General features: G+C 39.6%; 1 protein-coding gene across 1 annotated transcript in view; it reads left to right on the top strand.

Annotated features, from left to right (window-relative positions):
* Positions 1-12,668, top strand: part of LOC133991782 (heterogeneous nuclear ribonucleoprotein L-like) — a 51,948-nt gene that overhangs the window by 18,919 nt on the left and 20,361 nt on the right. Inside the window, exons 2-6 of the mRNA XM_062430330.1 lie at positions 2,977-3,095; positions 6,567-6,676; positions 6,788-6,915; positions 10,985-11,070; positions 11,176-11,272. Coding sequence (XP_062286314.1) covers positions 2,977-3,095; positions 6,567-6,676; positions 6,788-6,915; positions 10,985-11,070; positions 11,176-11,272 — 540 coding nt within the window. The remainder of the gene's footprint in view (positions 1-2,976; positions 3,096-6,566; positions 6,677-6,787; positions 6,916-10,984; positions 11,071-11,175; positions 11,273-12,668) is intronic.

Below are 12,668 nucleotides of genomic sequence, written 5' to 3'. Positions count from 1 at the left end.
CATTATTTATTTAATTATATTTTTATACTTTAGTCCCATGATACATAGTGACTGTGTTACTGCAGTAACCCGTCTGCTCCAGGCCAGCTTCCTGTGGCTGCACTGCATGCACACTCAAATCATGACTGCGGGTAAAAGAAAATCATTTTCTCCCACTTAAAAACATAGTCTCCTTAAAGCTTAGGACAAACTGCCAAAAACCAGCCAAAGAGATGCAGCAGCCAAACTTGGTGTTCCTCAGGCTACTTGTGTAGTCAAACAACGAGACACTGTCATGGCTGCTACTGATGATGGAGACAGAAAAATGCCAGCGCACGAGAAAAGCACCAGTGATTGAAGCCACCTTTGTCAAGTGGATTGATTATGCCCTGCAGATGATGTAATGCCCTCTTGATTGAGCCCTTGGTGATGGGCAAGGCAGAAGAATTGGTGGTGAACCTGGAAGAGAACAGTTTCCTTTGGCTGGTTTGAATGATTTAAAAAGAGAGAACATTATGTTTAAGAAACTGTCAGTCTCATGCTGGCTAATTTAAAAAAATTACCTGACAATTTGTACTTGATATTACATCGTGGTATAGTCATTTACTACATCCCACATAGAACAAGCTGCAATACAACAACTACATTTCATATTCACTCACTGCAGAATTCTGTAATTTCGATGCTATCAATATGCGGGAGACTGCCGCGCACGGGGGGGGGGGGGGGGCATAGGGACCAACCCTAGTGGCCATCTGCCTCGACTGAAGAGTAGGTAGCATCTTACCATATGCAGGCTCCCCAACATTATAACAATACGACATACTCATATTATTATCAGTGTAAGGTCCACTCACTGGCTTTTTTTCTTTGTTTTCAACCACATTTAACTGTCTTCATTATTGCAAGGAGTCTGCTTAGTTGTCAATATAGAACAGTCATGTCATAACATGTGGTTGGTGACTAAAGGTTATTCATTAATATATGCTGATACAAGTACCATGTTATGTGAATTCCCATGGATATTATGTCTCTGATTGTTGTGTGATGATGTTTTTTGGAATTGTTACATTGGACAGAAGGATGAAAAAAGCAGGCAAGGGTTAATATACTTAAATAAAACACAGTGCACTTACATTTCACCTCCTCACTTCAGTCTGTATTCTTTGTCAGAAATGCAAACAGCTGTGTATTGTTACACCACCACAGCCTATCATGTCACATGATCTAGATGTGGTCTATAGGGGTACTCCAGCTTTTTGGTATTGCACTTCATGAACTCGGGGGACTCACAAGAGATAGACTGAGCAAAAGAATGTTCAAAATCAAAGTAGCAGAGGTCAAGATGTTTTACTTTAGACTAGGTCTGAAAAGATTACAAAAAATGATCGAGGCAAACTTTCATGAATCGAAGCTTTGTTTAATTCATTCCACTCGCTGCTCTGCTTGTATATTACACGGATGGTTATTACTGACTTACATTGCGTCACTTGTATGTCGCGGAGCAGTTTACTAGAGAGTGAAAACTACAAAGTGTGTGCGGCATCTAGTCGGGGGTGACACACACACACACACACACATACACCCAAACCGATCAGTTTTCTATCGTTTATTTGCCCGTCATGTCTTCTTTTTCTAACGTCACCGTGTGGATCATTAAGCTTGTTGTTCTATTGAGTGAACTATCAGCTTCTACCTGCTGAGAAGATCTCAGTCAGCCAGTCAGCAGTAGGAGATGAGGAGAGGAGCAGGGAGGTTGATCTCAGGTCTCTATACTGAAAGCCTGAGGTAGGAGGACCGAGGCAATCTAGTGCACTTAATTTGTACGGTAGCCTAATGATGCAAAAATGAAAATCAGTCACACTAAAAGTTCATTTATTTGTTTCAGATGTCACTGAAGTTAAATGCAATAAATGCATTAAATGGGTTTAGTTTTGATTTTAAAAAGGAATGTCCAGGAATAAAACCTAGCTGATTGTTCATTTTCAGAGACATGTCTGTTTTGTCCTTTTTCTCATTTTTACTATTGCTATTTAATAAGGCAAAATAATTTACTCGATTACTCGATTAATTGATGAAATAATCAATAGAATAATCGATTACATAAATAATCGATAGCTGCAGCCCTACTTTAGACCAAACTACACCAGAGACACATAAGACATTATACAGCTGTTTCTACAGGTTTAGTATTCACATGAGGTCTCATGCAAGAACATTTTCATATTCTCAAAAACCTATTTCACTTGTTCCAGTAAGGTTTGTCTGAACAAGTGTTCCCAATCAGATTCAACCAACTTTCCTTTGAAATGTTATCATCAGTATAAACAACACCCCACAACCTCTGCATACAGTAAGCTGCCTATCTACTGTATGAACTGTGCGTCTGGAATTTTAAGAATTTCATTTTGTAAGTCTAAGAATCAGTGGTTCTTGAATGAGGCCATGATATATATCCCATGATATGCTCTTTAGTGAGTGTTCAGACCGTGGGTTAGGTGCTGCCATTCAGCCTTGCTGATCATTTATCTCAGTAGACTCTCACAGTGTTGCAGCAAAAAAAAATCATATTCACTACAGAGCACCATTATAAAAGAGATGTGTGTAAATCATTTGACAGAACACCTCCAACTGCAAATAAGGACAGTTACTCTTTGTTTTAAGTAGCTTTAATCCATGAAGGTTATATATTATATTTATAAAACTTTCCTAGAGCCAAGAAAGATGTCAAAGTGTGTTACATCATCCCATTGTGAAGTGTGTGGGCTGAGTAGGAACTCAGCAGAAACACTGCTGCACATATTCAGTGGGCCACACAACACAGGAACACACCCAGAAGCTAAGAGACTTTTTTGGCTTGTACACCAGGTGAGGCACCTGTGCTGTGTCAACACAGTGGTCTCATTTGAAGTGAACGAGGAGTTTTTGATGCAGGGCTATCTCAACACATCTGCAGTGTGTAACTTTGTGGTTGTTGTGTATGTTTGTGTGTTTCAGGATAATGGGGAGGACTCCCATCGTATCTCTCCCAGTCCTGTGGTCCACGTCAGGGGTCTGTGTGAGGCTGTGGTGGAAGCAGACCTGATAGATGCCCTCGAGAAGTTTGGATCCATATGGTGAGACAGCACCCACTGACTTGGGTTATAGCTGAGTCATTTATCTGGGGGTATGCGATATGATGATATTAGATCGTGAACGATTAAAATGTCTGTCTTTACAGAAAAATGGTTAGTATCGTGCTTCATTGCACATTGTATCAGTTCAGGTCTGTGAAGCATCACAGTCTGCTTGCAGGAGGCTAACAGGTAACACCAACATTGCAAGTGCCTCATACTACATCTCTGCTGGTGAAATCTGCAGCAGTTTTACTGACCTGCTAGAAAGATCACCTGCTGCACAAACATGTTAAATTGACATGTGGACTGCAGGTAAATGCAACCGCCTGCTAACTGGTAGCACCTACCTCTGTGATGATGTTAGCTCTGGTGGACTGTGTTAGTGCCTTTTTTTTAACAGTGCACATCCTGCTACACTAATGCTTCTACACAACATCAACTGTTTGCTTTTCAGCCGTGACAATGGTTTGGTTGCAGTGTTAGTTTGGTTTCCCACTGCAACATCTATTTTAAACAGCTTTAAACACCTGCTCTTATTTATTTATGGACTTGTTTGTGTTTTAATGAAATGTCTAATGTATGTTTTCAAGTGTGTGAGCCCCTGACCTGAGACACATTTTTATCATTATGTAATAGAATTGAATGTAATGTAATTGAATCTTGAATCCTGTTTAGTAACTTGCAAAATAGTCTTAAAAAGCAACATGAAAAAGAATAAAGATACGATCGTGGATCCTGTTCCTGCCCAAAACAAATCATGATAAGTCTTACTCTTCAAGTCTATTTCCCTTTGTTTTATGCACAGAACTACAATGATTGTATATTGGGTTCTGAGCGCTTCCAAAACGTGGGTGACCAACACTCAACACTGTGCCTGTGTATAGACACACAAACAGAGTACTAGCTGTTGCTGCTCTGCTAACATGCTGCTCTTTCTATAATCATTTCTGTACAGACATACTACTGTATGTCAACTTTATCGTTCATACATACATGCCGCTAGTTCTGTCTGAAGGCCACTTTAACAGAATCTCTTGATACACATGCAGAGACAAATTAGTCTCACGTTAATAAGGTAGTTAGCCTAATATCACAGACAAAGTCTGTGAGTGACAAGGACACTCTCTCCTATTTATATCAATAATCAAAATATCAATAAAATCATCAATCATCAAACGTCAAAAAGGTTCATTTAAAAAAGGATACATACAAATTTGGAAAATTGGGATTATGCATTTTTGAGTTTCCCATGAGCCGGTTATTCTCTCACAAGTATCACCTGTAGTTAAGCTTTTTTCATAAAGTGCATGTAGTATCTTTTTAAGAGCTAACATAAAACACTCTTAACATGTTGAATTGTACAAATGAAGTACAGAGAAACCTACATACAGCAGCAGATGCTAAGGGATTTATTGTAATAAGTCACAGTAGATTTAATGTAAAGATAGTTACAGATTACAGATGCTGAATAATTCAAGGAAACATTTTGTGATACTGCACTTTCCACTCTAAACGACTCCTCCATTATTTACACTCCCTGCATGGTGCAGTATTCATTAACTCATTTACCTGAACAGAGCTTCAGGAAACAGCATACTGTTGACAACACACAAACACACAAACACACACACACACACACACACGTAAAGACTTGTTTTATGTCATTGCACTGATTTGTCAGTTTCTATAAAGCCCTTCCTGTTCACATTGGGCAAGATGCAAGAACCACTCGTATTTTGGATTTTCTCTTAGGTAAGAACAACATTTACGAGTGGTGCAGACCTGTCGTACCTGTCACGCACAACCAACCTGCAGTCCTCCAAAGCAATAAAACACGACTGTTACTGTCTAATTGTCTAATGGCAGTGTGCCAACGATATCATGTCTTTTGGGGGACCTACAATTTTTCCCGGGGGGGGGGTGACATCATATACTATAAGCAAGATATGATAATCTCTTAATGAACACATAACACCTCCACACGGGTACCAAGACCAAACAACACTGTATGATCCAATACAGCCAAGCACGATACGGTAGCTATACTCTACAGAGTGATGTAACCTACTGTAGTTTATCAACACAAACACACAGAGAGGAGCTGTTGAACTGTTACCCTCATCTCCAACTTCTTCTGCCGGCTTGTCCTGCGTTGTCATCCCGGGTGTTAGCAGGTCTGTGCTGACAGCAGTCCAGCAGCAGGTGTAACATCAGCAGTTGAGCTTCAGAGTCAACTGACTTGGATTTTCTTTTTAACATCACTGTATGCTGACTACCACTAAACAGATAAATGAATAATGTCGATCTGCAGGCTGAGCGATTATTATATTGTCAGTATTTTAGAGACTCCTGAGTAATGGGTGTGAATTACAGGGGATATAGGCAATCAGCAAGTGTATACTATGTCCCGTTCATTAAATTGCACTTCTGAATCCATAATCATGATGACATTACTCTGTTTGTAAAATAATTAGGCTATTTAGTATAAAGAAGTAAGCTATAAATAGCTATCAATAGCTTTAAATTGACAATTGAAACTATGATATAATGCAAGCGTACAATATAAATATTAGCGGCAGAAACTACAAAGCGACTTGTCCACAGTTACTTTTCCACAATATAAACTGACTATTAATTAATAACTGTTATTCATTTAATTGAAATATTGATTATCTTAGTAATAGTTTAACTCCCTGGCTGATGACATAATTCATGTTCAGTCATTTTTGTTTTTATTTCTGTGATGGTGCACAACAGCTGAGACAGCGTTCACAGCACGGGTCATTTTTCCTCATTCTTTGTCTTTCTCAGGACCTTTAATTCCACTAACACTAAATAATAATATGTGTTTCTGTTGATCTATTTCTGAGAGCGGGACCTCAGTCTGAGAGCTCATAAAGTTCTTATTCTTAGTCTTTAGTGTCATTTTCATGAATGGAGCTTCTCCACAACCTGCCGGTCGTCTGACCTTATTTGGTATTTTGGGGGCGTCATTCATGTTAATTTACTATTCTCAGGAACGCGCGTTCATTTAGAACAGGTGGGATTCATCATGTTTACGAAGCTCATTTACGACTGTTTCCTGGTGATACGAGTGTTTGATGAATCCGACGTGGCACACTCGTTAATTCCACCTCACGAAAAAAGTACGACAGATTTAAGAAGAAAAATACGAACATATTCTTGCATCTGGCCCAATGTTTTATATTTAATACTTTTGTCTGTAATGAACAGAACAGAATGTAGTCAACTTCTTCATGGGACTTGGGAATGCCTTGTATCAAAGTTGACAACAACACAAAGTACACATCTCTATTCTGCTGTGTTGAGAATTGAGTATTTAGGCTTGATTGTTCTGAAATGCTTTTGCCAAACATTGGAGGATCTGCACTATGACTATGAGTCCAGTGAAAGGACTTTTGTATTAACAGCATGTATATGTCTTGTATTTATGTGTGTGTGTGTTTCTAGCTATGTGATGATGATGCCATTCAAACGTCAGGCCCTGGTGGAGTTCTCTGCAGTGGAAAGTGCTGACCGCTGTGTGTCCTGTGGAGCCAAGGAGCCTGTATACATTGCAGGTTTGAGTCCCAGGCTTGCCATTGTGAAGACTGATTGATGAGATTGATTTAATGAGTAACACCAGCTTGCATGTAACCTTTGTGTTCTTATTGTCATCCATCTGTCATCAGGCCAACAGGCGTATTTTAATTATTCCACATCGAAGAGAATCACCAGGCCGACCAACGCTGACAACCCCAACAGTGGCAACAAGGTCCTCCTGCTGTCCATACAGAATCCTCTGTACCCTATAACAACGGTGAACACACACACACACACACACACACACACACACACACACACACACACACACACACACACACACACACACACACACAGACATAAAACCTCATTTCTTATATTTATGGAAATAGTTTGTATAAATACATTTACTAAATAGGACTTATTGAGCTCGTTTCCACTCCTCTAGACTTTACTTCACATTGGCCATTTATGCAGCGCCTCTAACAGGCAATTTTAGCTCCTGTCTCTTTAAGGCCTCTCTCCTGATGAGCCCACTCTGTTCTGAGTGTTCAGCTTCAGGAAGCCTGCTGAGAGGCAGCACGGATGCAAATCCAAAATCTCCTGCTTTTGCTACTTCGTATTCCAACCTTTTAAATGACTAACTAATAGAAGACTTTTACTGAGAAGAAGTTAAAGGAAATGTAATGTGTCCACCACCAAATGAGTAAAGCTTTGTTAGCGGTGCTACTCTTCTGTAAAACTGGTTGAGACAACAACATATGGAGATATTTGGAGCTTTTTGTTGAGCAGATCAGTTATAAATAATGTGTGTGCTTTACTCCTTATTTTACTTTTCCCTGCTGTGTAATGAAAAAACACTCACTGTGTGCCAGCTGTGGGCCCTTGTAGTGATTGTGTTGGTCTTTACAGTCGACAACAGAGCATTGTACAAAGCAAATTCTCCTAGGGACAATTAAAGTTGAATTCATTCATTTGGCATCTTTAGTCAAAAGTCAAAGTCAAAGTGTCTTTATTGTCATTATATTGTGAACAATACAACGAAATTAAAAGTGCTGCTCTGTTAGGTGCCACAAATAGCGGATTAGCTCATAGCTTGGACATATTGTGTTGGCTGCCAGTCCAGTTGCTTGCAAAAATAACAATGGCTACCCTGGTCCCTGGTCGTGCATGGAGGAACAAAGATGTGGGGGCATTTACAATTTCAATGAAGCCCCAAGTGATGTAAGAGTGGGCATTAAATCTGAATGGCTTGTTGAATCACATGGGTTATATTATTCCATATTTCCAGTTTTTCATGACATGGCTGTATACAAGTATATATATACATGCTATATATATAAGTATATAGCATGTATATGATAGTTATGACCTTTTTGCATATTCAGCTCACAAAGAATGTATGATAATATGATCACTCTGAAACAGTGATCCTCTTAAAATACTAAAATATTTAGTAGTTTATTCCCGGCAGTATCCTACCAAAAATATAAACAGTACTTTGTGCACGAACTAGGGATGGGTATTTGAAGAAATTGATCATTGGGAAAAGTAATAATCAATCATCGATTAATCTTTTTTTTATCTTAAAAATCCCATGAAAATACAAAATATAATGTGATTTTTTCTCAATTAAATCTTTATTCCAATAACTTATAGTCCAACAACAAGACAGTTAAAGTTCAACGGTTCAGTTTAAACAAGAAAGATATGCAGCGCTGGTAAAAGCAGCTGAGCCCGAGGCTCCGAGCCAAACCTCTTCACATATCAATCACCACGGCCCTCTTAAACACAACTGAGCCTCTTTTAGAAACACTGAAATCGAATAACAACTTAATCAAAAAACATAATATTACTCAGGACTGACAGTTTTTTCCAAAATATAACGTTAAACATCTCCAAAATGCATGCGGCCGAGCCAAGAGAGAAAGAGGGAGAGTGAGTGAGAGAGATAGTGTTACTTCACAATTCTGCCTATTTAACTGGAGCCTCATAAAACGGCAAGAGCAGGGGGGGGGACTGCACATCAGGAGCACCGGGACAATTCTCGGTGGCCTGATAGTCGTTCTGGCCTGACTTGAACAGTCAACTTCACCAGCAACAATATAGTGAGTAAGAATCAGTTGCAGGATGCCCAGACCAATCAAATCCACTTATCTGGTGATGATGGGCAACAGTAGACTACAGTGGATTATGAAAAAACACGCTGACCCTGTCTCTGCTGCACGGAGGGTTCAGCTCCGCCTCCTAAGACTGAGGCGAGGAGCAGCTAACTCTGCTGCTGTTTGCTGTCACTATTGGTCGCGTTGCTCTCTTCTGCTCTCAGAGAGTCTGTTCTGCTGCTACTTTATTCCTCCTAGCTGTTCTGTATAAAAGATCCGGACACTGAATGGGGGGACAGAGTTGCTCCATCAGTAAAGGGATACAGGACTCTGTTGTGTTAGCTGTGGTCGAGCGAGCTAGAGAGTGAATGAAGAGAGAGAGAGAGCTGACAGTAAGAAAGCCAGTGAATTAGATCAATAAAACTTTATTTTCTGATTGTTTCACAGCAGTTACGTTCAACAGCAAAAGTAAACTTCCCCAAACACCTCCACTCAACCCTGCAGCTCTGCCTCAAACCTCTGAATCTGAAACATAGCAGCAGCTTTATGCTGCTTTAGTTGGTTCAGTTTAAAAAGTCTAAATGAGAGATCTTCTTTATTTCCATCTGTACAATAAATCAACTATAATCCTGATCCTCTTCTAAGACATCTGGAAGTATTTTATTGATAAGCAAAGACAGTTTAGTTATTTAAAGCTACCCTTACAGTACCTTTGTTACATTTTTACAAATTTTTTTGTTCAGGTTAAAATGCTATTAATAAGGTAATGGCACTCTAAAATGTTAGAGAGATCCACCAGGCATAGAAACTAATCATTATTCCATTCTCATAATATTCTGTGAATACTCTGACCAATCATATCATTCGGTCCGAATGATATGGGAAGGGAGTGCGGGGGTGGGACATAGGAGGGAGGAGGGGTTGTTGCTGTGTGAAATGCAAGAAAGGTAAGAGTTGCTTTAAAGAAACAAAATGTAGAAAAAGATATTTACTGAAAAATGTCAAAATCTTACAGTGTTCCTCAATAATAAACTAGTTAAACTTAGATAATCACTTCTGCTTTCTTTGTTTCAGAGTTAAAATATGGACATTAGGTTTTTTTTGATGGTTTGTTTGGAACATTTATTAACTGGTAACATTTATTTCCTGTGCTCTTGGGGTGTCATCATCATTCATATATATATACAACCAGCAGTTAAATTACTAAAGCACAAATATTTTTTTCTAGACTCTTGATGTTGCTCTCAGGGTGCACCACAATGATGCATTTGACTTAAAAATGTACGAAATGTTCTTACCCCCTACAGCATTGGACTGAACACAGGATCACTGGATTTGTAATATCAAATTAGACGTTTGTTGTTTTATTTGTGTGATATAGGATTCCTGCAATTTACTTTTATTTTATTGGCAATATGTTAAAATAATCATAAAATAATCATTAAAATAATTTTTATCATAATATATCTGATATCTGCATGAAAAGAGTGACCTGGAATGGAGTCAAATTCCCGGCCTGAATTATTGTCCCAGTCCGCCCTTGAGCAAGAGTCACTCACCTAAAGGCTGCAGTGGTGACTGTCCACTCCTTACAAAGTAACTCAGCTGCTCTAAAGAGAAAGAGACCAGTAGCCAGGATGCAGAGATATTGTCGTGCTAACTTGGCCAGCCTGGGGACCCTGGCCATGGTGTAGGCTTTACAATGAACTAAGTCATTTTTTAGTTTGAAATGGTCCCACCTCGCCATGACCTCTTCATGTTTACATTTGATATCTACGGCAGCTCGTAGGTAGCTGAACCGTTTGCTCTGTCATATCGCCCCCCGTTGGTAAGATGTGTCATTGCTGCCACATAGTGAAATTCATTGCATTGCTTCAATACTCACACTACACAACACAACCTATATTTAATACCAACATTAGATTGATTAAAATTGTGATGGACAAAATTCTTAACGATCAATTATCGATTATCGATTGATCATGCCTAGCAGGAACCTCTCATAAAGTGTGTTGTCAGTAGATACACCGAATCACAGATTAACAAATGTTTAACAGTTATTTGAGTGTGTAGTCTAGAGTTCTAATTCTCTCTCACACGCCTACATGTGTCTAATATTCATGAAATGTACACTGGCCTAAAGCTTGCACATCATGCAGGTTAAGACACACTGCAGCTTTTGAAAGAAGAGAACATTTGGGATTGTATTGAATGTTGATTTTTGTTTTTTGTTTTTCATTCCAGGATGTTTTGTACACAGTGTGTAACCCCATCGGCAGTGTGTTGAGGATTGTCATCTTTAAGCGTAATGGAATCCAGGCCATGGTGGAGTATCCTTATTACATGTGTGAGTGTGTGTGTGTGTCTTCATATGCTGTATGTATCTGTGTGCTGGAATGTACAGTGTCCTCTCCTTAACCCTCCTCCTCCTCCAGGTTTGAGTCAGTTCAGTGTGCCCAGAAGGCCAAAGCTGCTCTGAACGGAGCTGACATCTATGCTGGCTGTTGCACTCTCAAGATTGAATATGCCAGGGTAAGAGACACAACAACCTCACAGTCAGCCTGTAATGTTGATGTTGGCACTAACGTGATGTAATCTCAGGGGTTCCCTCCAGGAAATTGTAGAAAAAAATCAAATTGTAGATTTTTGAACGGGAATAATCTGTGAATAGTGCATTACACAAAGTGAGACAAGTGTAAACAGCACAAATACATTTTCTGTGACATTGACAATGTCCTTTTAGGGATCAAAAACAAGTCATTTACAGGTTAGTTTTTCCCAGAGCCCTGCTTTTACTTAGCTACAGGCTACAATCTGTCACACAGAAAACAGTCAGCCACTCAGAAGAGAGGGACACTGAGCAGACACAAACTAGCTTGTGCTTGGTCGACCTACAGAGAGAAGCTTAAGAAAGGAGATGTAAGACTACCTAAAAATGTGTCAAATATGGAAAATGTTAATAAGATTATTTGCCAGAGTTGTAGTGTGGACAGAATGTGCAGAAAGATGTGAAATGAGGTTTTCTGGTTTGCCCTCATTTGTCTGAATTACAGTTTTAAGCAATCTATTCAGCAATTTCTAAAATGCAAGTTACAAGATTGTGGGCAGGCGTCAGATTATCAGATGAAGCAAAGATGTAGGGCTGTGTGTCATCTGCACAACGTACACAGTTCTTTGCAGATGATAGAGCAATTGTTACTGGTACCCATTTCGGACTGGCACTCTGTTGTGGGTCAAACCCATAAAGAGAATGTGTCGACACTATTCATCCTCCCTTGCATTGCATCAAGTGAATCAATTCACCAGCTCCCTGAAAGTGTGTGAGTCAGTGAAAGTGTGTGGGTGGGTGAGTGGGTGAATGAGAGTGTGTGAGTGAGTTGGTGACTGAGAGTGTGTGTGGGTGACTGAGAGTGTGTGTGGGTGACTGAGAGTGTGTGTGGGTGAATGAGAGTGTGTGTGGGTGACTGAGAGTGTGTGTGGGTGAATGAGAGTGTGTGTGGGTGACTGAGAGTGTGTGTGGGTGACTGAGAGTGTGTGTGGGTGAATGAGAGTGTGTGTGGGTGACTGAGAGTGTGTGTGGGTGACTGAGAGTGTGGGTGAGCAGCGGTGGAAAGTAACTAAGTACATTTACTGTACATGTATTGAGGTACTTTACTTGAGTATTTCCATGTGATGCTACTTTATACTTCCACTCAACTACATTTCAGAGGGAAATGTTGTAGTTTCTACTCCACTCCATTTATTTGAAAGCATTTGTTCTTTTTTAAATGAAGATTTGACGCTTTTAAAATACAACAAATTGTTAAAGATGAAACCAGTCTTCTTCTTACAGAAAGCAGTGTGTAGTCAGGCTCACATTTCAGATGTCTATGAGTTGTTAACAGCTCCACCAAATAGTGATGTTTCCCTCTAAACTTCTCACATGCTT

The sequence above is a fragment of the Scomber scombrus genome, chromosome 12 (genome assembly GCF_963691925.1).
Source record: "Scomber scombrus chromosome 12, fScoSco1.1, whole genome shotgun sequence".
Lineage (NCBI taxonomy): Eukaryota > Metazoa > Chordata > Actinopteri > Scombriformes > Scombridae > Scomber > Scomber scombrus.
Note: the sequence above shows the minus strand (reverse complement) of the source record. Positions and strands in the feature narration are given on the sequence as shown.